This window comes from Alternaria hordeiaustralica (assembly GCF_023758085.1).
Source record: "Alternaria hordeiaustralica strain BMP 2776 chromosome Unknown scaffold_6, whole genome shotgun sequence".
Classification (NCBI taxonomy): domain Eukaryota; kingdom Fungi; phylum Ascomycota; class Dothideomycetes; order Pleosporales; family Pleosporaceae; genus Alternaria; species Alternaria hordeiaustralica.
In genome coordinates this window covers 837,732-863,788 of record NW_026056778.1, presented here as the reverse complement: position 1 = coordinate 863,788, position 26,057 = coordinate 837,732, and the positions used below count along the sequence as shown (strand labels likewise).

At 50.6% G+C, this 26,057-nt stretch overlaps 4 protein-coding genes across 4 annotated transcripts; 1 reads left to right on the top strand and 3 right to left on the bottom strand.

Moving 5' to 3' along the window:
- Positions 1-8,786: 8,786 nt before the first annotated feature.
- On the bottom strand, positions 8,787-9,639 carry J4E84_004182 (uncharacterized protein; the record flags this gene model as incomplete). Its single annotated transcript, XM_049386790.1, has 2 exons — positions 8,787-8,933; positions 9,025-9,639. 2 exons carry the CDS (start codon positions 9,637-9,639, stop codon positions 8,787-8,789), a joined length of 762 nt encoding a protein of 253 aa, XP_049245560.1.
- Positions 9,640-9,963: 324 nt separating this feature from the next.
- Positions 9,964-11,569, bottom strand: J4E84_004181 (uncharacterized protein; the record flags this gene model as incomplete). The annotated part of the gene is made up of 2 exons (XM_049386789.1): positions 9,964-10,280; positions 10,342-11,569. The coding sequence occupies 2 exons, from the start codon at positions 11,567-11,569 to the stop codon at positions 9,964-9,966; spliced, it is 1,545 nt and encodes a 514-aa protein (XP_049245559.1).
- Positions 11,570-16,432: 4,863 nt separating this feature from the next.
- Positions 16,433-17,938, top strand: J4E84_004180 (uncharacterized protein; the record flags this gene model as incomplete). The annotated part of the gene is made up of 3 exons (XM_049386788.1): positions 16,433-16,837; positions 16,891-17,778; positions 17,825-17,938. The coding sequence occupies 3 exons, from the start codon at positions 16,433-16,435 to the stop codon at positions 17,936-17,938; spliced, it is 1,407 nt and encodes a 468-aa protein (XP_049245558.1).
- A 2,351-nt stretch (positions 17,939-20,289) lies between these two features.
- Positions 20,290-25,995, bottom strand: J4E84_004179 (uncharacterized protein; the record flags this gene model as incomplete). The annotated part of the gene is made up of 5 exons (XM_049386787.1): positions 20,290-23,245; positions 23,298-25,380; positions 25,427-25,569; positions 25,619-25,808; positions 25,878-25,995. 5 exons carry the CDS (start codon positions 25,993-25,995, stop codon positions 20,290-20,292), a joined length of 5,490 nt encoding a protein of 1,829 aa, XP_049245557.1.
- Between the last annotated feature and the right edge of the window lie 62 nt (positions 25,996-26,057).

Below are 26,057 nucleotides of genomic sequence, written 5' to 3'. Positions count from 1 at the left end.
CTACTTGGAACAACATGGTAAGTCCTATGGCATTGTCGCGTAGAATACCGTAATCATGATGCAAAATGGGGGGACCAATGGAAGTTTACCAGAACCTCATATATTCAGCTTCGTCCTCGTCTCCTATGCATTACTGCTAAGCTAACAAGCAGCAACTAATAGGTATATGGGATCACGACGTCAGTGTCGACCAATGTACTAGGCTGAGGAAGAGAAAACAGTGTAGCCGCTAAGTGGCCGCAGAAATCTGTACAGTATGCAAAAATGGGAAGCAGAACATTTATGTCAAGTAACCAAGATCCAGTAAAAACCAGTCATCTGTTAAAGCTTAACTGTATGCAGACAGCAAAGGTTGAAGCCTGCAGGCTCGCTCACGAAGACGGTGGGCACGCTGTATCTCAGCTGCATCTGGCAATCGTCATATCGCGTTGCTGAAGAGAAAAACCTGTTCTTCCAAACGTCCGTTTAAGCTTCCAGCCAGTCATCTGCTGCAAATACTCACTTTACCAAGAACCGGTCCATCTCCGCGACTGCAGTCAGCAAGCCATCGCAATCCCTCCTTTCGCCTCTACCCGTCCGTCCGTCCGTCTACCACCAACACAATCTCATCGTACATATCGTACGCGCAGCATCGTCAAAGCTGTAGATCGCCACGGTCCGCAAATCCACATACAAGCCTGCTCCACCACCACCAACATCTCCCTAAGCGCCTGCACCGCTCACCAAGGATCGTTCCTGCATGCTTCCAAGCTCTTTCTAGAAGGTAGTGGGAGCAATTCTTGCTAATTTTGGTGACATGTGGCTTGATGTGGTTGCCGTGTGGCTTACCGATTGGTGGAAAATGGTGTTGTGGCGTCCCTCATGGGTGTTGGGAGATTTGAGTAATGCGACGGAGATTGTCAGAGGAGTGATATATGTGTAAGAGATGCTCTGGTGACCCTCATGCGAGTAGGGATAGGTCTTCGATGTTGAGGATGGCGTTCGACATGTGCGGATTGTGGAGATGATGGTGCGGCTCGTGGGCTAGCAAGATCCGTTGAGCATGATGTACGAGATGTGAAGTATGACGGAAACCTTGGAACACGAATCAATTGGCCCAGAAAAGTAGCAAGACTTCAGATTGAAAGGGAAAAAAAGAGGTGGCTCGAAAACACGCCAATACGAGTGGATGCTGTATCCCATCGATGGATGAAGGCAGTGTCCTCCTCGTGCTCACGATCCACGTACCAATTTCGATGGAATCATGTCGCTTCCTGAAGGAACTCATCTTGCGCCCCGAAACAACGCGACGTTTGTGTGTTGACCATGAGAGTTGACTTCCCCACGTCCTTAACACATCCATGCGCTGGACAGTTCACTCCTCACGTGTCGAAGGCAGATGCGATTTAATCGAGTCGCGCAACTTGTATTGAATGGCTGAAAGTTCCAAGCACTACAAAAAGATGAATTGGAAAGGAGGATAGACGGAACGCACGTGAGAGAGAGGGTCCATGAGGCTGAGTGGTCCGAATACGTCATGAGAGCACACGGCCCAAGCTTCAAGCTCTTCCAAGGTCCCATCGCGACCACGTCCAGTTTCCAACACACCCATCAATGTGAGTGCGTTGTCGACATCTGCCGTGTCTTCCAACTATCGAGCGCCAGATGCAATCCAGGCTGACCCACTTGTGACATAGGAGAACACGGATCTCGTACGCAACATTTCCGTCGAGCACAATGCAGTAGCCTTTTCACACATCGGTGTGCCGCCAGACGTAACCTGCGGCATCCTTTATTCACTATTCGGCCCGAGACGCGTCGAAAGCCCTTCATCTAAATCACCTCATAATTGTTCTGCATACCTGCGGTCACACGAGTGTTGGTAGCTCGTGCAGTACTATAGTCACAACCTCACATATACCCCTATACTCCGTATTTCAAGATTCGTATAAGACACGTTGCGTTCTTGAGAAACTGATCCGAGTCTAGTGTTTTGTGCCTCGATAGGGGTATGCAATAAGCGCGTCAGGGTACGGGAAGATGCGTGAGAATATAGTACAGAACTATACCGCAGTGTCTTCAGCCCGGAGTAGATGCAGCAAGGCGTGTGGTTGTCCCTGGATTTCTTTTGCAGCTGCTCGACCGATGTTTAGAAATTGCCATGTCCATGCTCGGCACGTAGCGATACGTTAGATGCCAAGATCCATTTCAACACGATTGCGATCAAGCTTCTCCACATTCCGCTTCGTCGCCGCAGCCTGCTCCCGGAAGATCGCGGCTAAGCTCGTGAAGCTTACCCCTTACAAGCTTCAAACATCGCTGAAGAGTCGGCCCTGCTGTCGCCATGAACTTCACCAAGCATCAACCTTTTGGGCCTGTTGATCTTCGCAGAAGCCGCGAATGTCTTCAGGTGTGCGACCTTTGTGTGAAAACGTCATGTTGCTGTGTGGGGCTGCGGACTCAGCGCGCCTGTTGACCTGGACAGTTTTCGTGTACAATCTATACCACGATATCACCTTGGCAGACCTGGGGAATATTGCCGGGAACCCTGCTTGTACTGCATACCCCACATTTGAAGACAAAGGCCAAAAGCGCAAAGGACATCTTAACAGCTCTTTGATATGATAATACCAATTCTGAAGGATAGCCTGGTTTCGGAAAGCTTCTCGAAGGCCTTAATTGCTCCAGGACGCCAGGGCCGACGGTCCACGAACCTGTCCACTTGTTACAGTCTATTCAGGGGTGCCTGACAACACCTTGCAGGTAGCTATGAGTAGTTACGAGTACCTATAGGTATCTGCAGGCTGCCGTCGGTATGTGGAGTTCCGTTTTGGTCAAGAGTATAACGGAGGGCATATTCGTCCACGGCTGACCCGTCCTCACGTTCATCATGATAACAGTTTGTTGTTATAGCTTCGCCCTGCCGATTATAGATGCGCGTACGTCTTCCCGAAGGCCTTGGGCTCGATTTGGGGCTGGATCTTGCGTTCGAGACAATCGCATCAAGGCGCTCGGCTTATGCCATGCCGCCCGCTGCTGGCCGGGCGGGTGAGCTCCCGATGCTGCTAGGATGCCGTTCAGCACAGGGTACAATCCCGAACTACTTGTCGATCTTTCAACACTGATTCCCTTTTCACAACTATCTCGGTATGATAACTGGGACGCAGCACGTGAACAAGACCCTTTGGCCTATAGACGGGAAGTTCCATTGAGGAGACGCGCGAAGCGAAGTTTACGATGTCGCGTAAGTATACACGACGCTTGCATCGCGATCCCGCGCATCTACAGCAGCTCCGGTCTAGTCGAGCATGGCCGGTCGGAAGTCCAGATGTGGCTCCCGGTTCCGAGAGCTCCAGGCCAAAGCCATGCAACCATTATCAACCCAATTATTAGCTCTGGAGGTGATGATTGGTTATAAAAATATTTTCGTCAATAAAAGACGACATCGGGTGATTGTTGGCGTCGACTTCGCATTAGCGACAACTGCCAGCCGTCCAGTATTTCGGAAAGAGGAACTTTCTGCAGGTGCTAGGGCCGTGCCGCTGTTCTCCTCGTGCATTTACGAATAGTTAGTAGTCTTGAACTGCATGCACGCAGTCGCTTGACCTGAAACGGCTTTCGCCTTCTGCCAACGCAGCCTTGGTAACTGCTTTTGGAACCAGCCTCGAGCACTCGGGGTGCTAACAGAATGACTGCGTGATCTGGTCTTGTAACTGCGGGCTCCGAGACTGGTTTCGAGCTTTGACTGGCAAAGACATCGAGACGGACTCTGGGGCTGAACTCTATCAAGATACAGCGAACCTAGCCCCGGTGACGCCGAACGCAACGGCATGTGGGTCTCGAACTCTCGACACGGATCATGACTCCTTCAGACAGAGTCCCAACGTGAGGCTGACACGTGAAGATCAATAACCTTGTGAAGGGTTGCGGCGTGCCCTGCTTCTCGCCAAAGTGCGGTTACACCGTTGTGACACTCCTTCGGCGGCCTCGAGCCCTGGTTTGTGTTACACTTTGTAGAGATAAAATTTTGTTCTGTCTAATTACTAATAATGCTACTAACCTAAAAATTCTAATAAGTTAACTAGCCTAATAACGCTAAATCTATAATATATAGCTTATTTATTTCTATAATAGTAATAGTAATAGTAATAGTAGAGCTATAATTATTATTTTTAATAGCTATTTATAATACTATATTAAACTTATATAACTATTTTTTTAACCTCTATAGTAGTATTAAACTATATAATAATTATATTTAGTCTTTCTACTTATTACTATATATAAGTAATAACATCTACTTTATTTATAAAACACTTTCTTTATACTAAATATAAGCTATAAAGTTCTTTTTTATATTATTATAATTTTTCTTAGTTATTCTTACTATCTTTTATAATACTTTAATCTATAACTTTACTAACTCTTTTTTTTATTTATTAGACTTACTATTCTTTAAGTATATTTAGAGAATAATAGCTATAAGAGTAAGAGAGTTAACTATTATAATAGATACTTATATCTTTCTATTTATATTACTAGATAAGAATATTTCTCTAAGATCTTTAAAGCGCGCGTCTTTTTAGTAATAGTAAAGTTAAGTATTACTAAAGTAGATAAAAACTTAATATAAGAGAAAATTCTAGTAAAAGAAGTTAAAGAGCTATTCTATAAAACTAGCTTTAAAGTTAAAATTAATAAGAGTAGATCTTAATAGAGAAGGCACTTATAGTATCTAAAGTATAAAGTAAGAGTTCTTACTATTATATAGAAAAAAGATAATACTATTAGTAATTTATTTATAAATTATTTTATAGTAGAAGCTATTAAGTAGTAGAAGTTTATAAAAGATTCTAATATAGTATAAGTATAAAGAGAGTACTAGCTTTAAAAGAATATAAGAAGATATACTAACTTATATATAAAAATATATAGTATATTTACTTTATAACTTATTCTAATAGTTCTTTAACTAATAAGCTATAGTTATATTACTATTTTATCTAAATTTTAAAATAATAGAGTAATTATATTACTTATATAGTAATTTTTTTTTAAAATAAGCTACTTACTAGAGTATTAGCTACTAAGCTAAGAAGGCTTAGTACGCTCTTGCGCACACTTTTATAGAGTATGTATTATACTTTAATTATAACTTTTAAGACACCTAGTAGAGGGCTGTTACCTATTTAAGCCTAATTTTTTTAATTCTAAGATACTCTATTACGCTGTAAATACAAAACGTGACACTCCTTCTTACGGCATGCTGTCTGTAAGCAGCCTTCCTCGGGACGACCCTCCACATAGCCAAGACCTTCATCGGTCATCAGCAGTAACTTTGACGTCGCTTACCTCAACGTTACGCCATACTAGGGTCTGGGATCGAATCTGTTCGACCTGGCAAGGCATCTATACCATAGGTCAATATATCCATGTGGCTGACGCCCGCTTCCTGTACCAAGACCAAGTCGACCCGCTATCAGGCTAAAAGCTGACGGCAGCCAAAACGGTCGCCCGTCCACTGTTCACATCCTTGCCATTGCCTTAATGGTCATCCCTGCCCGTTGATTACCGAGATCTAAACAAATGGCAGCGAAGCACGCAAGCGTCGAGGAGTACTTGTGGGTACAACCGAGCTGCAACCAGTGAAGGGGTACCCATGTGCCCGAGCTGCTGCAACCCCTACCTACCACGTTCCCCACATCCTGAAGCGTCGATCGTGTCGGTCGCTTCTACTTGTGTGGCGAGCTGTGGAAGCGCTCTACGTTGTCATCGCGTGCGTCTCGTACTCCGCCGCGTGGTTCGATCTTAGCCACCATCGCGTGTCGTCTTATTCCGGTTGGGGTCGACGGAGCTCAGTAATATCTCAAAGAGAGAGCAGCACGGATTTGGCGCAGCGCCTGCAAGCCTCACGCCAGCCGCACGCCATCTGACCGACCTAGAGCGTGCATGTCCGAACCACTTCGCCAGCCGACATCGCCCAAGAGCGCACGCCAAGAACATACTAGGATAGTACCAAGGGTCATAGCAGACTCGAGGTCGTCCGTAATATCTGACAACCAAAAACCGGTTCCAGTTGCCCGTTGCCGCAACGGCTCGCGACGATCTGTCAGAGAATGACCCGTTCTCTCAGAGCAGGCCGCAATTCCGGATCGTGGCTGACTCTTTGAACACCGAGGAGCCAGTGATCCATTGCTCGCTCACCGCATTCCGAACTTTGGGTATCCACGTTGATTGTCCAACGTCACCACGCGGCAGACGCAGCCCCCATGGCCCGCAGGGCGCGTACCATGCGCTTTGACATTGTCTCAGTATTCTCCGCATGCGAACTCGTACGGTAGTGCACAGTGCGGCGTGTGGGGTCTTTCTGCCCTTCGTAGACGTTCTCCTTTCTTTTCATCTCTTTAGATGAGCCCATCAATATGTCGCAGCTTCCATGGAAGCCCTAAAATGTGGAGAAGCACGTTGAGCAGGTGGCGCTCGCCCTGGCCACATGGTGCAGACGTGGAGATGGGGTGGCCAAATTGATTCGGTATTACACGCAGCACTACCGTGAAGGACTGCAGTGTCACCGTGATTTGTCTCCTTATGCCCTGGATCTGCTATTCCTTTGTACTGGGTCATGCACAGATGTAGCGGAGAGTAGGGAGGGGCTCCGGCGCTGAGGTCTACCTGCAATGAAGGGGGCTTGCAGCGTGCATGTCATATGACTCTCGTTTTGGAATCGTAGAGTTGAGGGCATTCACAACTTCTTAGTTGAGGTATTAAGGCGGCTAGGACAATCTTGTTCACACCACCACTTGCACAAATATTAGTATGCTGATGACGGTGAATTACTTGTTCACAACCCACTCCTGTTAATGTGCTCCCCACGCTACAAGATCTTATCATCAGCTGTAACTATCGCATCGGCTCACGAGCCCAAGCCGGGCATCTGACTGTACTGTAGCCGATCATCTTATGCCAGAGTTCGATGCCCTTCTCCGGTCTACATGAGATGGGCATTTACTTACATGGGCTCAAGCAGCAGGGCCTTTCGGGAGATGCGGGCGGTCACTGACCCGGCGAGTTCCAGGCTCCCTAGACGGTATTGACCAACAACGCATTCCAACACAGCTCAACAGATCTGGGGTGCATATCAGGGCAATACTCCTTGCATATCTTGATGTAGCCTCGGTGTATGCTCTCCGCACCCTGTGCCTTAGTGACAGTTGCCTACGAGGGAAGTGACTTATTCCTATCCAATCGCGTTGATATCCTGAATAGTCTCATGTCTTACCGGTCCGCAGCAATGCTTCCATACTTTGCAGCTGGCGAACTTTATGTCGTTGTTCTAACCAGGGCTTTGAATGTGCATGCGTTAGAACTTTGGTACTGGTAAAGACACGCCCTCGTGCCGGAGATTATTGACGTTCCACCAGGTAGGGTCGTGGACCGGGAAGCCGAACGCTGGTATACTAAGACGAGGAAGGGCCGCATGGCAAAGCTAAGGTTTGGTAGCGGGAGGGCAAGAACGCATTGGGTGCCCAAGTACCGGCATCGCTCGCCAGGTACCACATGTGGTCTCGCACAACTTTCTGCAAATCCTTGACCTGACCAGGGTCACCTGTGTTTGGTATACTCAGTTGAAGCGCTGGCAGCCAAACACTCTTGTCCCCGAGTATCGCCACGCAGCCATGGCATCACATTCTACCTTAACTGGCCAACAGACTTTGGGTGGCACGGTACTTAGGTAGTCAGCACAACAACACGTGCAGCCCACCAACCTCCACGGCCATGATTCAACTCCTTCACTTCCAATTCTAACTAGCGTAGGTGTCATGCTCGAAGCAGTATCTAGTCGTGTTCAAGTCCTTGATCCAGTCGAAAGCCCCGCAGAGGAAGCTCGGGGCTCGCGGAACGCAGGGGTGTACTTTTGAAACATCGAACCTGGCTATAGCATCATGAGACAATGTATTCAATATGTGGTTGGCCCTACAAAGTGACCAGCACAAGCGATCATAGTAGCAATATCACTAACTCGCTGTTGGCACGGCACAGGGCTTGCTCTGTACTTGTGTGATCTCCTAGGTGGCTCTATTTGGCCTGTAAGTTGGTGAAGGGCTGTTAAGTCAGGATTGTTTTGTTGCGTGTATACGCGAGGCGTGGCTATTGCGCTAACTTATTGACTACCCACTATTCTCCACTGTGTACTAGAAGCGAAGTAAGGAGACGAAGGGAACTTCCGTACGTGTGCAGGCAAGCTGGCGATATCATGTCTCGGAGTAATTGTACCCGACGCTACAGGCAAAAACACGCGAAGGACTCTGCGCTTTTCGAAATATGACGCACAATACTTGAGGAACATGTGCACCAGGATGGCGTGCATAAAGTTTGGTACCAGAACGCCCTCGCAACGATCGCGCCGCCAGTCCGCACACCAATATCTCAAGGGGCAAACACATTATGGTATAACGCCGAAATCCAGTATACGTGAAATCGTACATCGCACTAATCGTGGGCATCAGCCCTGATGAAGCTAGGCGGCAGCCACATAGCCACTGGCCCGCGCCGGAGGAAAGGAAAGTAACATCGAAAAGACGGAAAACATAGTGATGTCAGGGTATAGGGTAATGCTAGTAACGCACAAAAGGTGAGCCAAGTGGCGGCCCAAAATGATTCCAAATGTACAACGAGTCGCAGCCGAGTGAAAGGAATCCTGACCTCCCCTTAGGGAAGTAACAGGGCGTGTATTGTTGTACTTTTGCCCAAGGCGGTGTTATGGTTCCGGGATGACAAGGGTCGGCCAAGCGAGGCTCAAACGCGGCTCAGAGTGCGAGCCCTGTGCCGTCGCCGCTCCAACGATAGAGACTCAACATTTCGCGCCGACGCTGTTGCGCAAGTTGGGCGTGTTCGTCCATGCCGCGGCCGCGCACTTGCTGCAAAGCAGATCGCATGACTTTGCGGAAATTTCGCTGCGAGGTGTTAGCATGATTACTGATCTTGGCAGAGCAGTGGGGCCGCCAAAGGTTGAGGTAAGAATGACGGGCTGGTTGCGCCACTTACCTGATATTCGGTATTGAGGGTGACGATGCATGCTTCATGCGCGCGTACTATCACTTCGCATGCTCGCACGATGTTCGGACTTGCATCTCCTTGCAGCTTGTCGGCTATGAGCAGTAGCAGGAAACTCCCTTGCAAGAGGTAAATGCCGAAGAAAAATGGCATGAAGCTTAGGTCCGGATCGTATTCCAAAATCTCATTCAATGCTTCGGCGGCTGATACCGCATGACCAGTTGCATCGACGAAACTTTGCGAAGATATCCAGAGGTCGTTGTCATCAAGTAGCGAGATAGGATCCCATTTACCATTGAGCAGAATGTGAAGCGTGTGCATGAGATGCGTACCATACGCTTCCACAATCTTAGCATGCATTAATGACTCTTGCGCCCTGGACATAGTAGAGTTGACAGACCGGCCGGATGGTGTGTCGGGGTGTGATGGTTCGCGTTCAGCGTTGGCCTCATTCACTGCGCGATTTCGTAACTCTTGAAGTGACTGCCCATATACCACCAGCTGTTGACTGATCTCGAGCGCGTGGTGATCCCAGTCTGTCTTCGTCCCAAAACGAGGGTGGTTGCGCGCATGATATAGATCGGTAATCTCCCCAAGGATTGTCATCAAAGGAAGGAAAAATCCGAAAATGGAGTGTCCGGTGCACTCAAAGGCAGGCCCTCGAGATCGTCGATGAAGTGGGGAATCTGAAAACGATTGAGCGGAGTCCTCGAAGAATTCGCCAGATTGCCATACGTTATCGTCAAGTGGCTGCAGCAGGCCCGAACATTCGACGTCTAATAAAGACAACGGTCGGTTGTAGCATAACGCTAGGTGGCTGTTGAGCGATCAGCGTGTGTTGGAGGGCAGATCTGATGGATGCGCAAGAACGTCGGCAGAAGTCGAGCAATGCCATGCTACGAGTGTCACGGTTGACAAAGATCGGATGGCTTACCGATCAACAGTGAACAGCAGCCACCATATACGTCTGCGCTCTTCTCTTTGCTCTTCTGTGAAGTCCATGGATGTGTGTTGACTGGTTGGGTATCCTGCGCCCATGTGTTCCGCATCGAGGTCTCCAGGTGCATCTTCGTCATTCGGTTCGGGAGGCGGTGTCACAGGCACTTCCTTGCCAAGTTTAAGCTCCCTAGCCAGTGACCAGGCGGCGTTCCACCAGCGGAGTGATGCAGCCTTGTACTCGCTGGCTGAGATCACTATGGCCAAGTGCATGTAGGTTGCTACGTCGTCAAGGCCTCCTGGTGCTCCCGCTGTTTGTAATCGTGTTAGTGAAGAAAACTTCGTAAAACTGAACACGGGTTGGTAACTTACGCAAACCAATGTCGGAATCTTGTGCGGGCATACCAAAACCACCCATGGTGACACCATTGATCGGCCCGACGCCGTTGAAAGCCGTCGGACTGGCATCGGAACCACCTGGATTTTGATGCACGAGAGGCTTCAAGAGACTGATGGTCAGGTTGATGAGTTTCTCCGATAATTGGCTCCGCGCAGATGGCGATGAAGAAAGATATGGAGATTCGCTTGTCAAGCAGCCAATCCAGAGCATACTTGCCAGCAATGCTGGACTGCACACGCGAGGGTTGTTGGTGCGGAGGAAAGAGCGCTTTCGGAAGACGTAGCCTAGTACGTAAGGGGAGACTGGTTGCATAAACGCAGTTGATGAACTCTGGAAATAGAGCTCTAGTAAGTCGCAAGCTAGTGAAATCGGCATGACATTTGCGAGATGTGGTACTAACGGCTGCAGAACAGGGTATCTCAACTGCTGAGAGGGATTCTGATGTTGTGCGCCAGAGTACATCGTTGTAGAAGGTGAAGGCAGCATCCAACCAGGCGATCCATCAACTGGTGATTGAGGCATGTAACCCATGTTGGATGCCTCTTCGGGCATCCTGAAGGTATTCGTGGGTGCTTGTGTATGTGCGCTTTGTGGGCTCATCATACTGTAGGGGCTGTCAGAGTACTCCATTCCATGGCCGTGCGAAGGTACAACGGGCTGCATTCCAGGTTGCATCATTTGGAGTGGTGACTGATAGGTAAGGCTCCGGTGGTACTCCTCCATCGATGTGTACTCGGGCATGGGGTTGTGCATAGACAGCCCTTGAGTCTGTAATCGGGGCGGCTGCATGGGATGCATAGATTGCATGCTCTCGGTCATTTGATGGTGCATATCAGATTCTGGCATAGTGTCGATTGCACCCATGCTCATCGTCCTGTTCTGATACATCGACGCGGTATCCATCTCGGGTCGTGTTGTCGCAATACTGGCCGATCGACCAGGTAGCTCAGGCAGAGAGCGTTGGCCTTCAGGAAGCTTGGGACTATTGCCGTGAACAGACTCGGTAGCTTTCTCCGACGATTGCGGGGTGCTGGAATCCTCAGACTTCGGCGCACCAGTGCCTCCTGCGGCGGTCGCAGCCTGCTGTTGGGCAAGATCCTTCCGCGATGCCTTTCCGCGTTTCTTGCGCTCACGTATGTACTCGCACGTCAATCCAAATTCTGACACTGTGTTAGCCAAGCTGTCAGAGGGGTAGCACATGGGTGATGGAAAGCGAACGGCAGTTTTAGCCCCGTAGCTAGGAGCCTCTAGCAGACACTACAAAAGTAACTTTTGGTCGCCTAAGCAGATGGTTCTCATCTCGGTTCATCCGTTGCCGAGCTCTCCATAACATCAAAACGTACCTATGCAATGCGCACACTACTCATACCGTTAGCATATTGATTTAGAAATTCACAGCCTGGGAGAGGACCTACAGATTGTCTCCCATCGCACTTCGTTCGCAACTGGTTACACTGATCACAGGCTCGGCTGATCCTGCGTCGCACCGGTCCAGACGTTGAGTTACCTCGTCCCGACCGCTCATGGAGCATCTCTCGCTGGTGTCGAGGCGCTATAGGACCACTGGCGTACGGTAACCGATGAGGCTTGACAAGTCCTTTTCCGTTTGGCAGCACATGCCGGTTCTGATGAAATTGTAGGGCTGCGTATTGTGAAGTGTGCGCGAGGTTGTCGAGTGGTGACTGCCCCATGTGCTGGGCAGCGAGATGATGATGTTGATGTTCGACCATGTTCGGCGCGGGGAGGTGGCTGAACGCCGAGGGGTATTGATGGAGATTCGTGGAAAGCATAACTGCGTTCTAGCGTCCGTCTCCACTACAATTCCACCACTCGAGGATAGCTCGGGAAGCGTCAGTTACGCGGGAAGTGACGGTGAAGTCGGAGTTCAGATTGTCCAAGGGGTGGCGAAGGGCGAAGAGCTGGCAACAAGGCTGAGAGATGTCAGCACAGGGCTGGAATTCCAAGGTTATGTCGTCGAGGGACGTCAAAAAGATATGCAGGTCAGTTGTCCAAAGGCCGTCTTTTGACCACTGCAGTGCGCCTGGGGTACCATATAGCACTCGGTTGTTAGGTACTGTCTCGGCCTCAGAGCTCAACCTTAGTGGACGCAGTGGGCTATAACACAGAACTGTCCAGTGCCTGAGGTGCAGGGTGAGGATACCGAATCGGCATGGACAGCCAGGTCCTTTCTCCGGGACCAGCTGCATCGCGCGTTAGAGACGTCTCTGGCCACATGCTGCAAACGAGATGGGCAACAGGGCACGCATGTTCGTGGGTGCGTGCGCCTTCGAGTCTAACTCGCCTTCCGTTCCTCCATCTCTAGTTCGAGCAATTCACCCCTGCGCGGCCAGGGTTTTGCTGCACACCAACATTCCACGTTGAGCACAGTCCACGAACGCCGCTGGATCTTCGTTGCCGCGGACTTTTACGGCTACATCCCAGAGGCATCGCCGCAGGTTAGACTCGTAATCAAAAAACCATATTGGTTGATCGGTGCCATCCCGACCCTATATGGCGTCGTGTTAAGAAAGGCGGCGTACCGATGCCGGCTCAACAAGTACCTTGGGGTACCTGCCCGTGCCCAGGACCCACCTGCTACCACACCTTCGCCCGTTTCCCGTTGCTGAGCGATCAGAACAGGGTGCCAGGGCTATGATTGGCGACCGCCGCCCGTGCAGCAGTGCGTTAGCAGGCGAGCCGCTGACAGCACGGGACCTGGCAGTCTCCATCGCCTAGACTCCCTTCTACGCGACCATCGCGGGACAGCCATTTCCTAGTCGCAGCCCCAATACGCGTCCCCTAGCTCGCGATGCATCCTGACATCCAGCGTTACCCGCTGTCCTGCCGGTCATCTGCACCCCAGCGAATAATCCGAAATCTGTTGGGGCCTGCGCTGATCACCTTCCCTCCTTTCATGAACCTGTCGCCATAGGGAGACATGAATTACGCGACATCAGAGAACGCGGAGATGCACTTCAGACGCTTTCCATTTCCCAGATTCCAGCTCTGACGAAAGAATTGATGACTAAATCGTCACGCAAAAGGTTCGCTTACGTCGGCGCTGAATACCCAGACAGTCTTCGCATGACAGTCTATCCTCATTCACTTCGGTAATGCATATTATGTATCTCTCCATAAACATGAACGAGCCAGGTTTACCACCTGCAGCGCAGATATACACCTGCCAAGACAAAGCTGGAATCGACCTGGTGTGCACAATTTTCTCGTCTATAACACGTTGTGTTATGACATTACACGCGGAAATGCCTGGCATGTACAACGGCTCTCCGAAGCGAGTGGCGCCAGCGATGCTAAAAACGTGTGCTATGCGCCGATTGCTCCCACGGTACGGCCTACTCCGCCCTAGTTGTTAGCTAGAGCGGGTGTCTATAGTTTGGTAACGAGGGCGTTCTGCTACAGCGAGACTGCGTTGAACCTGACTAGCTCACCCACAGCTGCCTGTACGATGTCTCGTGGTCAACATCCAGCTGAGAGATCTCCACAATCGTTACTGGGCGACAACGCTTGCTGATTAGGCATCCCCTCTTTGCGATACAACGCTACGGAGCCAGCGGATCGCTCCGCATTCCAAATATGTGCCGCTCTTCATGGTGGCTTAGAAGTGTTTTATTGAAGACTTGGCCTGCATTCATCCTGGACGAAGTAAGCTCTTTCAGTCAAGGTCCAAGTCGAAATCAAGGTTCTCGTTACTAGATCGGATCCGGAACCTAGTGAGTCTGCATGTAGCAACTAGAATAGCTCAGGGGACTTTTACCATGATGATTGTAGTCTCTGTGATGTTTCGAATGCCAGATCAGCCACCGAACATGAGGCAATTCGCATGTACAGCCAAGCAATATAGGACGACCGTCTTTCACAAAGCTTCTCCTGCCCACTAATGGCAAGGAAATGGTACCATACTTGGGGTTCAGCAGAACGAGGGTTTGACAGCTCATCAACTACCGATCGAAATATGCCTGCTCATTTCCATAATTTTAATGAAGGTCAGGTGATCAGCCCCGATGATTTACGGTGTATTGGGCTCATCGCGTCTAATAGGCGGTATGCTGTGGGTCTTATGACAAACCGCTATAAGTGTCGCGTACCCGCCTGGTGTGAGAAAACCGGTCCGGCGCCCAGTCTGTATCTACAAAGACCTGGAGCAACTGTATTGGATCATTTAAATACTGTTTCCAGCAGCCTTGTAACCCCAGGGACAGATCGAAGGGCCAAGGCGCGACAGTGATCAGAAGGCCAAGCTGTTACAGACGGTCATGAAGGCGGTGCATATTGGTGGATTGCAAGTCCCAAACTTCGACTTAGCTCTATTGTCGACTTCATGTTAGACACTGTCTGTCAACGTTGATATTGCCGGCATCGTGTACATGATCGGATCGTTTTTTTCGCTGTCGCTTTGACATCCAGGGCGGAAGAAGGGTCCAGGTGGCTGGGATAGTGGCAACCTAGAAGTTACTCAACAAAGTCCAGATCTTCGTGCTGACAGCCTTCTCATCGAAAGCCCGGATCGACATCCGCGGATTGTCTGGAGGGGCGTAGGTTGGCAAGTTACAGGGAAGAGTGCAGAGCCCTATCATGTTCCCCACTGTAAGTCTGTGCCCCAAGACCGAGTCACTGGACGATACTCTGTAAGGGACTGTCCAGCCTGAGCTCAATACCCTCGTTCCTGTAGGCTACCATACACATGCAGTCTGGAGCAGGAAGGGTAGATACGCAAGGCACGACGGCTCCCCAGCTCCGAATTGGGCTGGCTTTGGTGACATCTAGATATTGCATGCGCAGCTCTTGACGCCGCCGCCGCATGCAACGCGTGGAGTTGATTGATGAGCGCAAGCGAGGGCCGGCCATGCCGCCAAGCTACGCACCGTTAGTAGAACCATGTACAACCTATGATCTTCTGCAGTCCATGCTGACGCTCAAAGTTGGAGCCAAACTCGCCACCACTGCCGGCGAGCCCAGAACGGTCAGGACACTCCCAGTGTCAGTTCAACTTTCGATACGGAATGGAACCTCGCGTCACTTGCATGAGCCTTTGGGGTGAAATCTGTCGAGCAGATGTGCTGTTTACCAGAATTGGGATGGGTTGGTGGCTCTTCTCTTACATCTCCCCGGCTGCTTTCTCCTGCGAAGGTCTGACCACAGTAGAATGATGAAAGATGGAAGGTGGAGGTAATTAGTCAGGATGAGTCGTGAAGGCGCAGGTAACGGCATCCCTGGCCCGGAAGGGCAGCATACCTAGGTGCCACACCTGGGCAGTCTTACAAGTCACTCGGGACGCTACGTGGTGGGTGCGGAACCGGCTCTGTAGACTTTGCCTCCAGCGAGAGGATACCGCCGGTACACCTGCCGAAGTCTTGTAGCTCTTATCTCCACACTGCGCGGGTGGCACTCTCATAATTTGGCAATGGTAGCGAATCGGCGACGCCGCACAATTATACTGTTCTCTTCAAGTAATGAGGGCGCGGCGGCCATCGAATATGATTGCACTGTGTTGAATGGCACACGGCGCTGCCTGATCGCTTCCGTACACATCGGCTACATGTTAGTGAGGTGATCAGAAAAGGCCCGAATTTGCACTATCTGCACTCCAGTATTTCGACTTCAGCTATGATCACATCCGATTGCACAAGATAGGAGGTCCACGTGCGATGGAATATTACCAGGCTTGCGTGGATAGCGTCGGCGCGTCGATGCTGGCGACCAACGCGACGAATTAATGTTGTTCGACGCATCTTTCGAGCATCTCGCGCGTCGAGCATGCTTCATAATGATGTTGTATGTTCAAGTTGAGTTTCTGGAGAGCATGCCATGGTGTTTGTCGATAGCGGACAACCAAGTCCGTTATTCGGCGTGAAGCCATGAGAGGCCTCCACTATAATGGGACGTGCACGGGCTAGCGTTAGCGCTGTCATACGTCATCTCCGATGCGACTGCGGGCAAAGCCTCAACTCAAAATTAACTGCTCCCAAGACGCCACTGAATCGACACGCCGTGCGTCTCCATCTCAATTTATCCAAATAAACTACATACCAGACACACGCCATCATGTCGCTGGAGAAGATCACGACCATCTCTCCCATTACGAACAAGCCAGTTGTCACGCGCAATGGCCTTTCAGATGCAGACCTCCAATCTTTGCCTGAAACAGCCGCCACTGCGTTCGAGTCCTATCGACGCACATCGCTCGCTGAAAGGAAAGAGATTGTCAAGAAAGCTCTGAAATTGCTCAATGACCGCCAGGATGTGCTGGGCAAGGAGATCACTGAGCAGATGGGCCGTCCTATCGCGTACACTGCCAAGGAAGTTACTACAGCGGTGATGCGCGGCGAATATCTACTAAAGATTAGTGACGAGACACTTCAAGATACTCCAGGCGAGGCGGAGAAAGGTTTCAAGCGCTACATCAAGAAAGTCCCGCTTGGGCCCGTCTTGATCTTGTTTCCATGGAACGTGCGTGCAGGCCATAAGCTATTTTTGGTCGGCACATGCTGACTTACCTGCAGTACCCGTATCTGACCCTCATCAACTCGCTAGTACCTGCCCTGCTCGCCGGCAACTCGGTCATCTTGAAGCCATCCCCACAAACGCCTACCAGTGCCGAGCAGATCCAGGAGATTTTCAAGGAAGCCGGATTGCCTGATGGTGTGCTTCAAATCTTCCACAGCGGGTCCATCGTCCAGATCGAGTCGATCGCGCGCTCGCCCAAGATTCAGCTGGTTTGCTTCACTGGATCGGTGGCCAATGGCCTTGCGGTTCAGCAGGCTGCAAATGACCGCGTACCGCTGCGAGTGGGTCTTGAGCTTGGAGGCAAAGATCCCGCATATGTGCGCTCCGATGTCGACGTCAAATGGGCCGCGGAAGAACTTGTAGACGGCGCTGTATTCAACTCTGGTCAGAGTTGCTGCAGTGTTGAGAGGGTATATGTCGATGAAAAGATACACGATGAATTCGTATCAGCGCTTCAAGACGTACTCAGCGGATACAAGCTTGGCGATCCATTCGACAAGAGCACACATGTTGGCCCAGTAGTCTCAAAGCGATCAGCAGAGACTATCCAGTCACACGTTAAGGATGCTCTGGAGAAGGGTGCCAAGGACGCTACCCCAGACAACGCCAGTTTCAAGAACCCACCTGCAGATGGCAACTATGTGGCTCCGACACTCTTGACGAATGTCACGCATGACATGACCGTAATGACAGAGGAAACTTTCGGTCCTGTTATCCCGGTCATGAAGGTCAAGAATGACGCAGAAGCAATCAAATTGATGAACGACAGCCAATTCGGACTTACGGCTAGCATATGGACCAAAGATGTGAACAAGGGTCACGAGCTTGCCGATGACGTGGAGGCCGGCACAGTCTTCGTAAACCGATGCGACTACCCCGCACCAGTAAGTTATTCTAGGACTACACAGGACACTTTACTAACCGACTCAGGATCTGGCGTGGGTTGGGTGGAAGGACTCTGGGCGAGGCCAGACGCTGAGCAAGTTCGGCTTCGATCAGTTCGTCAAGCTCAAGAGCTACCACGTCAAGGACTACCCGAAATAGATGACTGGACACGGAGAAGTCAAGCATTGCCAACATATTGAGGGCTGGATCTCCTTGCGAGAGATGATCAATGGTGCTCTGGTACAGACCAGAAAGATCCTACACAATGAAGATTGCTCAACTCCAGTTCACATGCCGTCGGGGATCCTTGAACATGTGTAACAGTGTCGACCCCAATTTCAGTAACACCAGGTTTACTAAAGTACCCCTTGATGCTGCTAGATTGCTGTTAGCACATATCGCATCCGATCGTATGAACACGCCTCTCGGGTTTGTGTCGAATGCCACAGATGTTTGGGTGCCCACTAGCGCCTTCCTAGTGCTATGAAACTTCGTGTAGAAATGAACGTCTCCTAGCAAGTGGAAATTGTTGGCCTCAAAGACGTTATCCACCTCCAGCAAATAGTGGTGTAGAGTTCGCAAAACCGTACAGCACTCACAAGTCTAATACTAATGACCAGCTTGATGATCGCAGTCTCATCTAGTATCTCTTTTCCCAATGCGACGCTTCTCGCCGTAAGGCTTTCTGCTTACAATTCACATATACGTTCTTTGTTCACGTGTTTGAGACGCACGAGCTATCAAGCTCGCCCAGCTCCTTACATTCCGCGGCGCCCACTCCCGCTCTTACATCCCCAACGAAAGCAAAGGAATGTCAGCATCGGAACAATGAGGGCGAATTCGTAAGGGATGGCACAGCGCCACGACAACGCCTGAGGAAGGCAGACTTGGTGCCATACTCTCAGTCCCTCGTTCGCGCTTATCTAGTATTTACTCACTAGCATCAATCTAGCATTTTCCTACGCGAAGTAGACATCGCGATCCTTTCGCTTTTGGCCTATTTCTTGGTTTCTGTCGCGTTACTGTAAATTGTTTTCTCATCCAACTGTTTTACCCGTCGCTGTCTTTGTAAGATCGCTGCATATACCACATTTCTTTCGAAGTCGAACGAGGTTTCGCGCATCAAAATCACGCGTTCTCGAACCCGCACAATGGCATTCAATCGCGTCATTCTAAGACTAAAACGAACACTACTTTGTGATAGACGCGAGCAAAAGCCCAATCTAGACAATATGGACATCGTACGTACCACAGTTAGCCTTTCCCTCCTACACGCGCCGTTAACAAATACCAAAGGGAGGACCAACAGATGTTCGCGTAATCGACGTCTCAGACTTCTTACCCGGTCTTACCTACCACGAGCGCAAACAAATCCGAGAAGAAGCGTCTAGCGGCGCGCTTCGCCTTCAAAGCCTTCAATCGCATCCACCACTGCCGTTTCCGGAAACATCTCTCAACGGCTCGCATTCGCGTTTGCAGTCTCTCGCGACTGACCCAGTTCATTCTGCTTCCACCGAGGCGGATGCCGTATCCTCGCATTACCCATCTTCCGACGTGTTTCCGGAAGCCGACTCTGTGATAGCACATGCGGCGACTCTCGATGCGGGACCGGGAGCGGAATTCAGCAGTGCTTCTACAAGATCAGAAGACGAGCACAGTGCAGGTGTAGCGCGCATGAAGAATGTGGAGAACGACGAACGGCGATATAGCAGCGACTCCAGTTCTCCTCGGTCTTCTCACGAGATGGACGCAAAAGATAAGAAGCATCGTGTGGGTCCATCACATGCGTTATCTCTGGATAAGGGCACGGATGCTGCGAATCTGGAGAAGGAAGAGAGGGACGCAGACGACGATTTGTCTGCCACTGGGCGAGGTGGAAAGGACGTAGAGGTGGAGCATATTCATGACAATCATATCGTGGGGAACAGCTGTATCACCGGGGCGACAAAAGTTCTTGTTGCATGCTAAAAATATGGAGGAGACGCAATGAAGACTTCACAAGATGTCAACGCGCGAGTTGCATGCGTAGGAACATGACAACAAAAAAGCAGAATACCACCACGGGATGGGTCCACAATTAATGGGAGAGACAATTTGGCAAAATCGCATATAGAACACAAGTCATTTCATCGTCACGAAATCTCTTTCATCGCATGTGGATCGTTTCACGAAACCCCGATAGGAGTTTTTGATAATATATTGTTCTAGATTCGGATAGCTTCGATGATGACATGCTGAAGATCGCCGTCCAAGCTATTGAGCTTGTGATGCCGCGAAATGAGAAACGCTAAACACACACTGTCCATGTACCATATGCTGGTGGGTATCGATGATATGCCTTTTCCGTTGAACGCCGAAAGCATGCTTAAATGATTTTGTAAAGAAGGAAGTGTCCGGTGCGCGTGGCATAGCCGACGATGCTGATGTGCTTGTTGAGGTAATGGAGTATTGGTTCCGCCGTATTGAATGTATGTTCTCGCAGGCAATCGGTGGCTGTCCGATCAGGGCTGCTAGTCTGAGTCGCCGTCGCCATCCGGTGTGCGAGAATTCCTCTTCTTCTTGGCTCCAGCAGGCCTACCCCTTGCCTTCTTCGGTGTGTTCCCTAGGCTGACATTGCTCTTCCTCTTCCTGCCACGACCACTAGTAGGGAATGGCGTACCGTCTTCGCCAGTCTCGGTTGGCGTTTCATACCCTGCAGCAAGTGCATCGTCTCCTTCGGCGTCAATGAAGGTCTCGCGATCAACATCCAGTAAATCTGCAAAGTCATAACATTGTTTCACCATGCTCTCGCGGCTATCTAGAGCGCGCATGATCGTGTCGAAACGTTCCCAAATTTCCTTGCCAGTAACGAGGTTGTTGCGATGCGCAGGCTTGATGTAATCCTTTTGCGGAATGGGCGCGTTGCTCTTCATGGAGTAGCATTTTCGAACAAAAGTGCGAGTTTCCCACACCATCTGCAGGATCATACAAGCTGCAGTGATCTGACGAAGTCTGTCGTTGCTGATTGTTGGAGTAGCAGGTTGAGGTGCTGTCGGAACTGCCGCTGGTAGCATTGATGGAAATCCGTTTGCTCCACTAGCTTCCAACATCTGTTGTTGGAACATATCTTGAGGCTGAGCTTGCACTGAATTCGCGTCTTGCTTTGGAAGTTCATCCGCGATGATAACTCCTATAGCGGGCCCTGTGGTGTTCAGGACCATCGCTTCAACTGCATGAAGGAACACAGCAAGCTCTTCCAGGTGAGGGAAGTCGAGCAAAGCTAGATTCTCCAGACAGAAGCGCGCGTACAAGACAGCCTCCGGTATAGTGCCACTCATATCCAGCTTTGAAAGGTCGAAGTCCACTTGTTTGCAAAAGTTATTGATGAACTTTTTGAGACTGGCTTTCTTGCCCGTCTTCAATGCCTCAAACAACTTCGCGAGCTTCGGAGTGTGTGTAGCTTCGACCATGCCATGAGGATCAGCGAACATGTTTAGTTGATACTTGAAAGCCATGTGGATGGCCTGCATGTACTCCTTTTCCAGATACGACTCTTGCTTCTCGTGAATGCGTCTATGTTCGTCGGCTGCAACTCGAGCCAGGCTTGACCAAGGCGAGGTCGCAAGAGCGACAAGCGCAGCACCACACTCCTTTGGATGAACAAGTCCTTGGCGACTGATGCTAGCGATGATATCTGTGGCAACGACGGCAGACTCATTTTTGTTCTCCAACGCAGCTTTCACGAAATATTCTAAGAATTTCTGCGCCAGATGCAGCGTTGCATGGTCGTTTCCGGTAGCCGTAAAAGACGTTTCCAAGCGCGCGGAGCCATTAGCAGCTCCTTTGCCGGTTGCAATTTGCGCACCAGTTTCCGAGCGCCGCTCAGCGACAGTGAAGAATTGCCTGAAGAATAACAGTGCGATGCGCTTCAGGATGTCATTTCCTTCGTTAACAAAGACAAGCTTGACCACCTTCTCCACTTCACTGCGCATGAAGTGCTCTGGCGACTGTTGGCATATGCCGCCCATACTCTGCAAGGCTTGCTCGCGAATCTTCGGCTCCCAAATCTGCATGGTGAAAGGCCGGACCGTGTCTAATAGGAATAAAGATGGAGGAGGTGGATTCTTCTGGTTCAACATTGGCTCCAGGTGCTTCTTCAGAGATTCTTTTGCGTCGTGCTTGTTGAGGGACGCGCGGAGCTTGATGTTGAACGATTCGACCTGTTGATCCAGGCTGCAAACTTGACCAAAAGCACCAATCAAAATTAGATAGGACATGATGGTATCAGCCTTCTGGGCTGCCTGCTCTTTGGTTGAGTCCAAAAGTGGCCTAAGGTTGCATATGACAGAGCAGATTGTGGCAAAAATCTTGTCAGTATCCATGCCCGGCATCTCGCTGATAGCCCACAAGCAGTGAATGACGTCAAGAAGAGTATCCCTACTTGTAGGCCATCCCATGGATGCACATTTAGCCAGTTTAGGCACGTTGCGCTGAAGACTTGCTCGAATCTCTTCTGCGAAAGCATGCTGAAGTGGGGGAAGTGTCGGCAACACATGCCGAAAGATGACGACCGTTGGCCGCACAAGGGCCACGTCATCCATGGTGGCGATGGTCTTGATGTATAGCTTCAGATGCCGCAGATGATCGAGCGTAAACAGGGTCGGTTCGATCTTCGCGAAAACACTAAGGGTGTTCATAACACGAGCTTGAGACTTGATATCTGTACCGCTTCCGGGAGCAATGGCTTCGTCTACCAAGTCCACAACTAGCTGTGCGCAAATCTTTCGGTTAGAAGCCGGACCCTTCGCTTCAGGTGACAGACAATGAGCGAAAAACTTCTCGAAAGCTTCCAAATGTACAGCGCTTTGCTCGATAGAGTCCAAGAGTTCTACCATGAAGGCTGCTCGTTGAGCACGGTTGAGCCTGTGCATACTGTCGTCGGTTTTGACATTGTTATTAGCTGCCGTCAACCATATCTCCTCGAGGACGTTGCGACCCAGCTCGGAAATTGCACTCTCATTATCCTGCGAAGGGAGGAGTAGAGGAGCGGCAATCTTGAGTCTATTCTCATTTGAAGTGGAGCGGAGATAGATCTCTTTGAGCAGCTTGATGGCCTTCTTCTTGGGGCCGTTTGAGGGATCTGTGGTCATTTCCAGAATTTGTGGCAGCACATGGCGCTCGAGAGATGGTTCTTTGGCCAAGCAGTTCGACAGGAGCGAAAGCGTAGCCTCTCGGACCATCGGTGAACTGTCTCTGAGTGATGGGATCATGTTGATGACATGTCCTTCGGAAATGACCCGAGGATCTTTGTCCAGCAGTTGTTGCAATCCTGCTGTTCCCCTCGTCCGAAGCTTCGAAGAGCTCTTGTCCCGGGCGTATGCCTGCATATAGTTGACGATCTGCGAAAGGTACCTGCACACCTGGCTTTGTAAAGTGATGACGCCCGCGGCGAGTTTGCTCTGATCATCTGACACAGATTGGAATTTGCTATCAAGCACCGTCAGCTGGGGAACGAGCCTGAACAAGTTGGAAAACTTACTACTTCTGACTGAGCCACTTGGGGTCTGCAATCATGCTTTCCAGACATTGCTGAACAATTTGTATTGCTTGCGGCCTGTGATCTGTATCTCCTTCTGGAACTGTTGAAAAGGTCTTAATGACAGCTGCCAGCCACGAGCTGATATGACAGCCAGTCGCTGCCTGCAGATGCGGGTCTTCCTGGGAGGGGCGTAAATCGAGATAATCGACCAGTGATTCGAGAACCATGCGATACGGGCCATCGAAAGCTAGCAGATCCACATCATTAACCCTCTCCTTGACGTCTTCGCTCATAGCGTCATTCACAAGACGATCTAGTCTTGACGACAAATCCGACTGCGAAATGTCCAGCCTTTGCTTCATCTTCTTGAGTTGGTCTCTGAAATCAATCACGCCACAACCGATCCTCGCCATTGTTGTGAGTGCCATGTCTTTGTCGACCACAGAGTGTTTATTTGCTGAGTCGTCCTTGAGTATGTTGACCATACGAACCAAGAGGCTCTGCAAAAGTATGACAGCAGCCGGCCACTGGGGAGAACCAAGGACGTTACAAAAATCGTCGATGAATAAGTCCAGAAGGTTGCGGAATGGCTTATCGCCTGATTTGGAAGTATTCGAGGCTTTGTCGCACAGTTGGGTTACAATATACATTGCCGTGCTGGTAGCTTCCACCGTCAAGTCTTGAGCAATCACTGCCGGCGTCCGGCCGGCGCCTCTCTTTGGGGCTTTCGAAGGTGCTTGGCCAGGCTCGTAATCGCTGACATCGTCTTCAACCATGCCGCCAGCCGCGTCTCCGCCTTGTGACGCAAGACGAGTGCTGGGATTCGTTGCGACTACTTGGACAAATCGCATGAAAAGTGCAGATATCGTCATAATCGGGACTTCACGAGCCGACAAGAATTGCCTCGCGCTCGCTTTTTTGTCGGGCAGCTTCTCCAGGTTGCCTAGGATACCATTTAGAATCGACTGTCGTTGGCTTGGGTATCGAGCGAAAATCTGGGCAAGAACATCCATGACTTTCTGGCGGAAATGCTCGAACTTCTTGATACTAAACACCGAATCCTTCTCGTTCTCGCTGTTCTGCTCAACGAGCAGTTCCAGCGTCAGATACTCCAAAGTATTGAGTGCCCGGTCCGGCAGGTTGTATTTGCCCATCAGCGTAGCAAAGCGGGTAAGGACTGCTCCACACAGTCGCAGCACCATCTGCAGATCTGGCCTATGAGCCGATGCTGCAGTAAAAAGGTCTTGAGCCTCCCCAGACCGCCGAGATTGAACGACAGGCACAATGCAGGCATTCTTGATTAGCTTCGTGAGATCAACAATGGAATCGATAATGTCCTCTCGTCGCATCCGATAGTCGTCACGACCCTCGATCATGGTTTCCAGCAGGAGCTTGGATGACTTGAGCGCGAACTTGGCTGTTGTAATGCTCTCGGTAAGCTCCGGGGTAGTCTCATCCCGTGGAAAGAGCCCATTCTTAGTTGCACACACGACAGCGGGGTGTAGTAGTGATTGTATCTCCATGGCAAGGTCCACAGGAAGCGCATCGAAGCGGCCGAGACTGACAACACCGGACATCTTCTCTGAAAGAGCCTCCATTGAGCGGGGTTTGAGAACGTTGAACTCGCCGTCAGGAGTTGGGATTCTGGTGAAGTGCAGTGAGCCGTCAAGATCATCTTTGTCTTCGCTCAGACTGGCGACTAAAGAGTTGAGAATCTCAATCTTCCCGTCAGCGATCTCTCGTTCGTGGGGTCTCAAGACTGCAACGCCGCTCTCGGCTCTGTTGTCCTCCTTCCTTTGCGACAAGCTTCCAATCTCGATGTTGTCGATGTACTTGTAGTCGGCGCGTGGAACCGCTTTTGGCTTTATCATAACGGCCGGACCAGGAGGCCGCACTGGTGTGCTGCTGGGAGCCGATGAAAGAGCACTTGACGAGAAGGGTAAATCTATGTTTTGCGTGAAGGCATGGCCGTTGGAGGTGGCCTGGGGCGGTGTGGGCGCTGGGCGCGGCGGCTGTGGAGGTTGGGCTTTTCGGGAAGGTGCTGACTCTGATCGAGGCTGTTCGGGTGCTTTGACATTCGGTGCTGTCCTTGTTAGTGGTTGCACCAGGAAAGTGACAAAGACGCCTACCCGTATATGCCACGTCCGTCTGGTCGTAAAGCCTGCGCGCGAAGGGGCTCAGATCAGAGATGGCGCTGCGAGTATCTCCGTTGGTGTTCTTGACGGGACTGTCCGGCGGAGGGGTTGGTAGTTGCGGCATGGGCTTGAAGTGACTGTGGGTGTTAGACGAGACTTCCAGGTACGGCAAGAGCGTAGACCCACTACTCAGGCAGCCTATCGCGAAGTAGAAGGTTGCGAAGCTGGTTGAGGGTATCATGCAGATGCTGCGCGGTGGACTGGCCTTGGATCTCGGCGTTCAAGATTCCGACAGCCTTCTTCGCGGCTTTTTGTTGCTCGGGGTTTAGGGTAGAGGGTGGCGTGGGAGGCTCGGCGGTTGGGAAGGGTATGATTTCTGGTGGTTATTAGCCAGGTGAGAGAAAAGCGCTTGGGCAAAGGGCGCAAGTGAAGCAGAGCGACGCACCGGGCGAGAAGGGGATGATGGAGGTAAAGGGCGAATACGGAAGGGCCTCATCCACTGTGGGCGGAGGCCTTCTGAACGGGAGCGCGCCTCCGTTGGCATGATGCCAGTCGCCATTCATTGCCGCTTGTGGTGTTGAGCACTTGCGGACAGGCGCAGTCGAGGTGTGGTGGTAGACCTGGA